The sequence below is a fragment of the Strongylocentrotus purpuratus genome, unplaced genomic scaffold (assembly GCF_000002235.5).
Source record: "Strongylocentrotus purpuratus isolate Spur 01 unplaced genomic scaffold, Spur_5.0 spur5_scaffold_3, whole genome shotgun sequence".
Classification (NCBI taxonomy): domain Eukaryota; kingdom Metazoa; phylum Echinodermata; class Echinoidea; order Camarodonta; family Strongylocentrotidae; genus Strongylocentrotus; species Strongylocentrotus purpuratus.
This window is the reverse complement of record NW_022145609.1, coordinates 7058714-7071035: the sequence shown is the minus strand read 5'-3', so window position 1 is coordinate 7071035 and position 12322 is coordinate 7058714. Positions and strand designations below refer to the sequence as shown.

Below are 12322 nucleotides of genomic sequence, written 5' to 3'. Positions count from 1 at the left end.
AGTTCATTGTAAACTCAGGCCATTAAAGCTTTTAAAAAATACGAAACAATAAAAACACAGAATAGGGACTGGCAAGGCAACATTTATCAAACAGGTTTTTGTTTAAACATTCTCTTTATAAAAAGGTTAAATGTATTTAAGCTATGCTCATTAAATGTATACTAGCTGCCAGTATACATTTTCTACCAAAATGGTTCGGCAAATGACATTTATTTGTAATCTTGAACATTCAGTGTAAGTTTCGTTTGATTCTGTGAGAGTTCATTTTTCTTTTTTTACCATAACTCAAGTTTATCTTTAACGTTGAACTAGTTACTGTTGAGCTAAGTATATTCTCATGAAATACGCCTCGTGGCTCACTGCCTTGTTATGTCCTTGTCAATTGTGCATGTATAGCATGAACAACCGCGATCTTGAATGAGGTGTATAAGCGTTTTAACATGCAAGGTCACACATTCATTTCCCCTTATCAGCTGCTAACTATATGTAGTGCAATTTCCCAGCTACTTGTCTAAGGGCGTGTTTATGCTTCACTTTTTCTGGCCAGAATCAGGCATCTGTTACGCGTTTAGTTTAAAACACGGTTGCGTCCATGCTCACTTTTGTAGAATCACCGAAAAACGGCGATCACGATCGCCGATCGTAAACTCACAAAAAGATGCGTTTACAATTTGTAAACGCGTTTAAATGGGGTCAACGCACTGACCTCTAGTGGGTCTACGTAGCATGCACAGTGAAGGTTTGCGAATCCAGCTGGAAGACTAATTAAGGCCACACAGGGAGAATTGCCTGGAGGAGCCAGAGAAGTAAGCATAAACAGTACACCGTGGAACTGCGATTACGATGAGCGTTTACGATGAGCGTTACAAATCGCTCATTCTGCCTTCAAAATTTAAGCTTAAACGCACCCTATTACTCTTTTCACGAAGCCGTCTTTGCCGAGATCGAGGACAACATACTGACTATAACAAGTTATGACGCCTCTAACCCTGTTACATCTCTATAACTTTTCAGTCGATGTGTGGCGCTATCACATGTCATTTATCGGGTAGTCTAGACTATGACAGGCAAAAAGGGACACGGAATATTCCAGCTATGATCTTTCTGCACACTCTTGATATATTTTTCTTTATACAATTATGACTAATTTGTGAAAATATGTCATGCTCATATTTAAGGTTGTAACTAAATTGAACTGATTTTACGCATTTGTTTCCACATTGTTATTACAAATTTATATTTTGAACTTAGGTTATTGCGTAAAATATAAAGGGAAATGAAACATAAAATACATGATAATAAAGAAAACTAACAAACATTAAGACAACAACAACAAAAAAGGAAAAAAGGAGAAACAACGAAGAAAATTGTTAGATAGGCCTGCAAAAAAAGTAAAGGGATATGCATGGAAGGTACTAAAGATATATAAAGCATTATAAAATGTGATGGAATAAAGAGGTTCAACATTTGTAATATTAATATCCCATAAATCTCCCATTTATTCATTACACAGTAAACAAGAGAATACACGGATCAAAGCAGGTATTTAGAAGAACATTAATTCATGACAAAAATTAAGATTTACCGATTCTAAATATAACTGATTCGTAGTAGGTGTAGGTTTTAGATCATCTTAAAGTCTCTGACAACCAACGGTTGACCTAACGTTTACATGTTAAAGTTTTCTACAACTCTTTCTTTGAAAACGGTAAATCCTTGAAGGGAGGGTTAATCTGCCACCGCAGGCAAACCATAGTCAGAAGTATATTCTCTAGTTTTCAGACCCATATTAATGTCAAGATCCCAAATGTATAAACTAAATAGTTTAAAACATTTAAACAAGTCTCAAGTTTATGTTTCAACTCACAAAACGTAAGTTAGCCTGAATGTGAAATATATATGACAACTAAAACTGAAACCTGAACTAAAACTAAATTGTGTCATTTTACTGTTTTGTTGAAGCCTAAAACATCAACCGCAAATTTCATAGCATCGTATTTTGACTACGAAAATTATAAAGTTGTATTTTTCTTAAACTATCAAATGAAAATATTTGAGGGGACCGATCTCAAAAACAAAGCGTAGGCTCCTCTTCCCGCCAATAGTATCGTTGTGACTGTTATGTCGTTGGTATCGAAGAACGGGCCCCAGAAAGATGAGTATTGAAATGCCCTCTCTGTTGGGTTTTTGTTGGACAAACTTTGCTAAGTCAGGGTAGATTGAATGGTATATCTGAATGGAGATCTACAAACGACGTGTAATGGCGCGGTGTTTACAATTTGCAATACAACATCAATTAAAACTTCTGTAAATGCAAATCAGCCTGACATTTACTTTTCAACAACGCCATCATCCACCATTAAAAGAAGTATACTCAGACGGTTAGAAACACTGGCAAATCATCTCGGAAGTGATTTTTGTATAATCATCTTTTCCTGATTATTGCATTTTTTTGTTGGTATTAATTGTTACCGCAAAGTAATCTGGCTGGTATTCGGCGGACTGTTAGCACTGTCTGCAAATTCCAAACTGCCTTAATAATCTGAGGGATTCATTTTAGTTGAGAAACGTTCAAAGTGCTAATTGACGAGCTTACACCAAACAAAATAACTTTATTTTTGTTGTTGTATTCTTTATTGTTTACACTTCTTTAAGGGTTACATATTGTGTGTTCTATATTTTTAGTTATCAGTATTCACATTTAATATGCGCCTAAACATTTCCTGCTCATATGGAAATATATAAATGTTGATTTGGATTGCATTATCTAACTCTATTAATTAACTTCTAATTCTACTATTTACAATTCTTTTCCTAAACATCCACCATTACATGACACAAAGCTTTCACATAAATGTTATGATGCGTAGTTTATGTTTATATTCACAACTTATATTTTCGTAATTCATTGTTCACATTCTATCACATTATCGCTGACCTATTAATCAAATTGAATTCCACTGCTTAGTAGAAGTAGAAATAATAATACAAATGATAATAATAATGATGATAACAATAATGATAATAATAATGATGATAGTAATAATGATAATAATGATAATAATAATGACAATAATAATAATTGGTAATTTATTCATTCTTGTCAAAGAATGGGGTAATAATGCTTTACACCAGAAATAGCAGGCGTTAACACTAGTAATCCATGCAGACAAAACATACAGCGGAATATTGTATTGTCCTACTGATAGCCTACCTCAAAACACGATTAACATGATGGAACATGCCTTGTATTTCACGTGTATATACATGACTCAATAAGTTTTCCTTTATACTTATACCTGCATTGAATAATTCAAAAACATATCTTATATTTCTAAAATCGTTTTCATCAGAAATCTCAGCAGATGATAAAGAAGGGAGAAGAAAAAAAAAATCGAAAATAGAATTATCTTTCTTGCTCCATGATGTAAAATTCATGCGTTCCTATACATTCACATTATTCAGGAAATGAAAGTAGAAAACAAACTTCAATGAACGAGGATAAGTATATATACATATGTACATTTAAAGAAACTCATCCCATACCCTGACTTTCATGTAGTGTGGGACCTAAGATCTACAACTATTTTTACCCAAATTTTTTAGACTTGTGCGAATCATGTTATTCAAAAGGGAACATTTCGAGTGATCCCCGATATCAAAAGATTTGGGAATAACCCGAGTAGACAAGGTGTAAATAAACAAAGAAAGAGAAGCACAAGACGACGGACAGGAAGCCATGATAGTTTTTGACAACTTTTCGTCATAGTATTCTAATGGGATGCATGAAGAAAAACGCCCAAGTCCATCAGAATAGTTTTTCTTTCAGCTATTAAGATAATCTTTAATATTTCGTGATAAGATTTAAGGTATGGTTTCTTTTTGATGAAATGATTGATACATGAAAATATATTTTTAATAAATTAAGACTGAAAATATGTTATCCCTCTTAATTTGTTTAAATTCTTGATGACTCAAAATCATTGCGATTGACTTGGATCTTCCTTCTTCTAATGTATTCAATTCTTCTTGAGCACGTTGACATATTCTGTATTGATGTCTTCGTATATAGCTTCTTGATCAGGTTCCTTTGGATCTTGGTCGGTCTGAGCGTCGGCAAGATTACCGTAGCTCACAGCATCGGTATTAACATCTTGGTAGTTATGAATGTCAGTGTTCAAGCCTTGATAGGTATTGACGTCTATATTTTGACGGATCAAATACCGGGTTTTCGTACTGCGGAGACGAATCGGACTCCTTCCCTTTAGACCTAGTAGTGGCTGATTCATCGCTGAAAGTTAATATTATGAAAGCATACATAAATTGCCTTGATGAAATGCATAATTAAACAAATTATCAATTCCCAATAAATAGACATATAGAAACATGTCAACATTAAATGTGGTAAGTGGTATGGTAATTTTAAAATGCATATCATTAACATAATAGGTCTTTTCAAGCGGATTGCCATAACATTCTAAAAGAGTTATGCTTTAGAATATTTCCATTTAATAGCATTTGAAAGAAGAAAAAAAAGGCAACAATATAACTTTATATATAGGCCTATATTTTTTTAATACAATCATATTTAGATTTTATTTACATGGCCATACGGTTTTAGCATCTTGCATGGAGGATTTCGATGAAAATGGACTGATGAGAGGGACAAGTTAACCCTAATAAGGCCGGGGGGGGGGGCCATTATGGCCCCCCCTCCACGATTTTTCTGATTTTTCGAGAACGCATATGGAAGGCGCCTCGCCGCTCGCTGACTTTTTTCTTTAGAGTCTTGCGCATCTTTAAAAAAAAAAAAAAAAAAATCGGACCTATAGTTACAAGGTCACGTGACCTTTTGTCTTTGCATGTCAGCCCGAAAATCGCTCATTTTTGTGATTTGTGTACAAAACATATGGAAATGTCATTTTTCCTAAAAATAGATCAAACATTGGTTATTGGGTCTTGTTTAAAGTTTAGGTGGTTGTTTTGGGAGTCAAAATAGTTGAATTGTAGGAAGAAATGAAAAAGAAAAAAAAAAACAATAACATAAATAAGTTAAAAAAACAATGAAATACATAAGAAATTATCAAAACAAGAGATAACATAAGGAATAAGCTGGCTCTTCTAATTTGTTTTGTCTTATTATTGTTCCAAATGGTCTAATGAATATATGTAGTGAAAAAGAATGCTTAAATATGAATAATATAGGATTTATGGGTAAAAATGTGATTTTATGACGTTATTTGCATAAATTACCATAAATATGCAAATGAGGGATTTTTTTCAAAAAATTGAAATTATCATATTGTTCTATACACTTCACCTGACATGCGTGCAAATTTTCGCGGAGATCGGCCGTTTCACGGCCGAGATCTTAGGGGGGGGCCATAATGGCCCCCCCCCCGGCCGTAGTAAGACTTCAAATAGCCCGGCCTTATTAGGGTTAAGCACAAGGTACCTCTCTAACCTTCTTCGCTTGTAAAAGATGATGATGAGAAATATAACGATAACAATCACAAGAATAGCACCAACAGCGCTTCCTACGACAGTTGCTATGGAACCTGAAGGAACTCCAGCTGAATTTGATGTTGATGGAGAAGAGACAGTAGGTGAAGAGGATGTTGTGGGAAGACGGATGGTAGTGAAAAGAAAAGACAGGAGATAAAAATATCAAGGTAGCATCAGAGTTGATAGATAAATGATAAATAAATCAGATACTACCACATGATTATAATTAATTGTAATTTCATGCAATCAAACCGTTCCCAATAGGTCGTCTACTAGCAAAGATAAATAAATAGAAGTAATCATTACGGATAGTGAAAAAAAATTCTCTTATAATTTATAATCTCATCGTAAGGGTAACGTAAGGCTCTCCGTTATAACGACCATAACAACAAAAGTAGTAGGCCATTGGTCTTCCCGGGCCGCGCATATTTTGGTATCACAACTGTTTAGCCAGTTCAGTCAAATATACTGTGCAAACGACTAGAGACAGAGTCTAACATTACACTTAGCAGTAGCTTCGGATTGCTGAAGATATCCTTCAATCTATCCTTTTCTCCTTCGTTATGGTTTTTTCTTTGTTTTTCCTTTAGTCGATCGTTATGTATTTCTTTTGTTCTCCTTTATTCTATCCTCTTCTCTTTTGTTTTATGTAATTCTTTGTTTCTACTTCAATCTATCCTTTTCTCCTTCGTCATCTATTTCTTTGTTTTTCCTTAGTCTATACCCGAATCTATAATCCTCTTAGCTCTTCCGTTATGTATTTTTATGTTTTTCCTTCTCCATATCCTCTCCACTCTCCTTGTTTTCCCTTTTCTACCACCTGCCCTTCCCTGGGAGTGTGCGCTGGGTGTACCTGTGCGCTGACGACTTAGACTCTTTCACCAGAGCACTTCTAGGAAATTTTTTTCACGAAAATGGCTAAACAGTTGTGTAAAAAAAATATGCGCTCCCGGGCCTACACAACGCCACATAGAGTAGACGTTCACCAGGACAAACTCATGATTCGATACGTGTTTTATGAAGTTGACTCTCTTGTCAAATCATCTATACAAAAATGTTGTATTCGGTGGCGTATCGAGGGATAAGAACAAAAATAGCTCAATTTCTTTTGAATTTTGAGCCATCACAAATCACTTTATACGGTTTTGCATTTACCCTTTGCCTTATATATGTTTAACAAAAATCATAAAATAGGGAGCACGCAAATGCATTTGCATTGAAAATGTCTAGAACTCTTGAGAGAGTACTGTATAAAATGTATATCTTATATTGGGGCGCGAAATTCCGGGGTCTGAAGGAACATACGCAATGAACAAAGCGACCAAGCTGTAGACACTTTTGCTTTTAAAAAATAGCTATAGTCGTATAGATATTCATTACTTAGCCAGACCTTGCATCCAAAATTGATGCAAATCAGGAATCTTGGGTAAAAGTCATTAACTTCGAGAAATCTGCTCAATGAATTTTGACTGCATTTACTACTTTCATTTCCGGATCGTAGAGAACAATTTTTGTTTAGGAACTAATTAACAATGTATGCTTACAAATTCGTAGTTAATTGTGATATTGAGAGCAGTGATATTGAACATAGTGAAGAGATCCGTAAGTTCGGAAAAAGAAGTTAAACGTTCATGTAATGGAAATGTGCCATATCTGCTAAATCGTAGGCCAATTTCCATTCAAAAGCTAAAGCACTTTCAAACTAAAATGTACAAGAATCTAATAAAATATGCGTTCCTACCTGGCTGTACTTCAGATGGATCTCCGAAAAGGGTGGATTTCTAAATAAAAGGTAATCAAGAAATTAGCTGATAATGTTTTGAAATGAAATGTTCGTGTATTTATCTAGTGGCAGTTTTAATGAAGTTTAGTAGAACCTTTTCTATACTAGGGAAGCGCATAGCACATTTTAGCGCTTCTACGATATACATACAATAGCCAAATATTCTGCACTTCCACGTGAACTTAAAGGTTTTGACAGGTAATTAGCCCACTTTCAATTTTGTTGAATTCATAAAGGCGATTTAAGGGGAATTAACCTCAATCTACATGTAAATTTCAGTTTGTTGGTTATTAAAAACATTAATCTGAAATACACATTTTGACGAAAGGGAGGACGTAACTCTTCTTCAGAATCTTTCGTCTTTTACGGCTCTGGAAACTTTAAGTACGTCTCCATTGTGCTTGCGCACGGCCCGTTCTGTGACGTTTCGCATGGAGTCGACCGATATTGCGTACGTAGGTTTCCCTGCTGTGCACTATAAAATGATCACTGCAGATCACATCGTCTTTCCTGTCGTACTTGTACTTTTTGTACAGAAATTGTTCCACCTTCAGAGCTGCTATAGCTTGAAAATTTCATTGCGATTGTGTGGGTCTAGTAATCGATGAAACGATTTCCCCCTGGTTTCCAGGAATAATTCACTGGAACAATTCGTCCCTATTTTCACGAAGTAACGGTAGTAAATGAAAATCGCATACAATTTGCGTGCAGATTTTCCTCACTACCGTCACTTCGTGAAAACAGGAACGAATTATTACACCCAAACTCTTGGCAGTACACTGTTTGACGCGTATTGCATTTAACACGCGCGCCGCGCTACATCAGTTCTCCGTGCGATACGTCACAACCCGGATGTTGTGGAAGGGAAATTTCGACAAGATGGCAGCTTCCTTGGGCAGCAGACGACGTCTGAAATATGGCGAATTAGGGTCCCTTTATTGGCCTTGCAAGGACGCTATGATTTGGCCTACAGCAATGCTTTTTATATCAAATGAAACATTGTTTTACTTTCTCTGTCATGATAATAAATCATAGTCGCGAGGTTAATTCCCCTTTAAGTTTAAAAACCTGGCTTATCTTTAATGGTCCATCAAATTGTGTAGCACGAATCTTTAAAGAATATTGTTATTCTCTAAAAGGCTAACCTATAACACTTGAATTCTTTGATCCATAATGTGACCACACGTTGCATATTTCTGATAAGATGAACTAGTGTACAAGCAATATTTAATTAGACAATGATCACAATTTCAGTTACACACGACGCAACCACAAATCCTTACGCCCCTCATGATTGTTCCTAATGCCTAGGTCACATTTGCCGCCGCGGCCGTGCGGTCTAAAATGTCTACGGCTAATGACAATTATAGGACTGCCGCAGCTTTCCCACGGTCACATATGTTAGGTAGCCGCACGGCGTATTTTGAATTTGTGGAGACCGAAAATCTGAGGCTGCCGTACATCCTTTGAAGTGATGACGCACAGTCGCCTTATGGTCCCCCTCCGGCCGCCATGTGGGCACCTTGCGGCTACATTGCGTCTGTCTTAGTATTTTTCAAAAAGCTAAGGCCGCCGCAGGGACGCCCTAAGGCGACCTTGCGTCATCACTTCAGAGGCCGTACGGCAGTCGCAGATTTTCTGTCTCCACAAATTCAAAATACGCCGTGCGGCTACCTAACATAATTATGTGACCGCTACCGTATGTGACCGTGGGAATGCTGCTGCGCTCTATTGGCCGTAGATTTTTAGACTGCACGGCCGCGGCGGCAAATGTGACCTATGTATTTTCGACGATATTTGCACCTAAACATTATTTCCACAATATAATTATGCTACGAAACCGTAGGCCACTACATCGTGTAGGCCGACAGTCACTTGGGACATTTACGTCCAACGAAAAATCGTACCTGTCCTCCAACGTTGCTCTCAACACCTGTTCGTACATCATATATCGCCTTGTCTCTGAGGGGTGCATTGTGGTAATGTCCATAAGTCTCATTATCCCCTATAGTTAGCTCTATCGGAAGATCATCTTTGCTGATGTTAGCTGCTATGTATGAGGAGGGATTCTCGGCATAGGATCCATACGCTGCCTGTTGACGTCGGCGCCTTGCTACCGGAAGTCTCTCTTCAACAGCAACAAGTATGTGCCTGAGAGTTCAAAGGGATATTTGCCATGATTATATACCCTCTTGTCACTTTTTCCTTTATTTTAATAACTATTATTTTATTCTAAAGCAAGGATGAGGAAATTAATATCAATTTAGGCCCTTGTGCAAATAATGTTGACGCTCCAGCTTTTATACATCTTTCCATGACATGAGACTGGCAGACCGAATGTAACATTACTTTTTGATGTAAAGTAGCCTTCACAATTTATGAATGAATGAATTTACCCATATACCAATTAATACACCAAGAGCTTGTACATTAACAAAGTTGTGAGAGGTATGATGAAAATGTAGGAGGAATGAGGATTCACACTGACGCTAGCAATGGCCATCCGTCTTGTCTCAAAGACAGTACCGAAACCCGTTGGCCCACTAAATGCATTCCCGGCTTCTCCCTTTAAAAAAAACATTGCGCAGATCAAGAGCAGTGCGCTAGAAAGACAGACGTTGGTACAATGATAAAATAAAAATGACGATGATGGTATCATTGGTAGTAATAATAAATTCAATCATGATAATAATAATAACGATAAGAATAACGTAATAGCATCTATATAGCGATTATTACTACTGTTTCTAAGCGCTGGCCTAATTATTCACAGTCATGATTCAAACATTTATATCATTAAAGGTCGAAAATCATCGCTTGGAATATGTAGCTATATACTTACGTTATATATGGAGATTCAAGCACATCGCTAAACTGAATGGTAGGCGAACCGTCAGGGGAAGATACTATCACTGGTGGGTTGGGCTTTGGAAGCTCGTCAGCTATGGCACGTTACAAAAAAGAGATGTCAACATCAAACTTAAACATCATTGAACGATGACTTTTATCCAATATTAAAATCAATAATATTCTCTGTTTAGAGTTGCACACGTTAAGTAAACCTGCAAGACTAGTAAGAAAATGCTAATCATCTCTCTTAGACCTTGTATCCGGCATATGTTAGCAATAAAAGTTCGATATTAATGGTACTTTCTTGTTTTTAATTTGTTTTTAAAGTAGTAGACGGTTGCAGTAAAGTCCTTCTATCTACCACGTGGCACCTGGACTTGTTGTCCCTGCTGTAAATCGAACCTCATCATCTAGATTTATAAAGAATCGTGTAAGCAGTGTTTTTTTAATAATTTGGAGCTGTCATAGAGATTTGAAATGGTTAAACATTGGGGTCCGTGGTCAGAGATAATAAACACCCTTAAAATATATGCTAACATTCATGCAAAGACAAGTTTAGTGTTAACGGGATTGGCCAATTGTCGTCAACTTCATTATCAAGATAGATGGAGATAAAACCATTTACAATCGTATTTACTTTGTTACTTTTTTATCATGTAAATTTACAATAGTATTTGACCTTTATGACAATTTTGACACTCCCCTTTCACAAAATTATAACCCCGTTTAAAGTATGGTCATGTCTCATAACTTCCAACTTCCAACATGTTTCTTCCAATACCTGCAGGAGGTTCTGTAAATTCTTCAACATGCTGACTAGACTCCCCATCCCCTTTGCTAGTGGACGCTACCACGTAGACCTCATAGAGTGTAGCTGGCTCCAGATCACCAAGCACATAGCTCGTAGAGGCTCCCGCTACCTCCTTCATTGTAAACGATTCTTCTGGCTGGAATGATCTGTCGTATGGCTTTCCTTTTACTTTGTAAGCCAGCTAGAGAGAGAGATTAAAAAGTGAGAGAGAGAGAAAGAAAAGGTGAGAGAGGGAGAGAGAGTGAGAGAGAGAGAGACCCGAAAACACAATTGTGAATAATGCTGTCATCCACTGATGTGTTTTGAGGTCACGGTAGGGATATTTGCAATTACTTCGGGAACTTCATTTTCAAAAAATCGGTAATATGCAACTCCATTAAAAAAAGATCTGGGGGTGTCCCAAAGACTTTCGTTATTGAGACTTGAATCGCCAACTGGTAAACTACAAAGAGAAGCTTATTTGGCTCATCTGAAAATATTGGTTGGACAAAAGCCACAATTGTGCCCATACTTCAGCATAGAAATGAACAGTTTGGTCATGAATTTACTCCTTCTCGTTCATATATTTAAACAAAAACATGTTTCCTTTAGAAATTGTTTAAATGTAGTTATACATCAAGATTTCGATCCTATTTCAGCAATCGGATGAAACCATTCGGCGACATATTGCCGAAAATGATCGCAGCAGTACTAGTTTAGAAAGTTCTTTTTCATTCAATGATCCATAATAGTTCACGTTTTGCATTAATCTAACAGAAAATACTGGTAACTTAATTTAGAAGAAAACAATAATTGATAAAGAAGAGAACTCCAGAGAGAATGTTAGAACAATAATTACAGTTCGGATACACAGAAACCATCATTAGATCTTCGTTTGAATTTTAGTTTTGAGGTTACCGTATAGGATATTTTTCCACGGGGGTACCTCGGCTCCTTCCAGGTAATCAGCAAAGATTTTGATCCGCTGGAAACAGCCACCTCCTGGGGCTCACTAGGAACTGTAAAGCAGGATATAAGATTAATAATGAAGTAAATACAAGTCAATATTTGTATACGATCTTCTTGTTTAAGGTTAGAAGCTTCTCACAAATTATAGCATTGACAAAACATTTTCGTTTCTCTCTCTCTCTCTCTTTGCATTATTTTGCGCTGTATTTATGAAGGGAATATCAGTGATATAACATTTACTGTAGATTCGTGTAATTTGAATAGTCAGGCGCCTTGGATCAATTCGAGTGGCAGTAATCACGCGTGCTTCCTGCAAAGCTATGGAAGGCCGTTGCTGACTTTATTCACATGCCCCAGACGTATGGAAAAGGGCACACTTGTGCTAATAAACTAGCAGATGTGTGCTATCGCACCTTGCACATGTC

General features: G+C 36.7%; 1 protein-coding gene across 1 annotated transcript; it reads right to left on the bottom strand.

The window, feature by feature from the left end:
• Nucleotides 1-3061: 3061 nt before the first annotated feature.
• LOC115928451 (receptor-type tyrosine-protein phosphatase mu-like) lies at nucleotides 3062-11918 on the bottom strand. The gene is made up of 7 exons (XM_030995622.1): nucleotides 11847-11918; nucleotides 10920-11130; nucleotides 10131-10230; nucleotides 9196-9439; nucleotides 7247-7286; nucleotides 5465-5573; nucleotides 3062-4291 (listed from the first exon to the last, which is right to left on the bottom strand). The coding sequence occupies exons 2-7, from the start codon at nucleotides 11065-11067 to the stop codon at nucleotides 4171-4173; spliced, it is 762 nt and encodes a 253-aa protein (XP_030851482.1). The 5' UTR covers nucleotides 11068-11130; nucleotides 11847-11918; the 3' UTR covers nucleotides 3062-4170.
• Nucleotides 11919-12322: the final 404 nt, after the last annotated feature.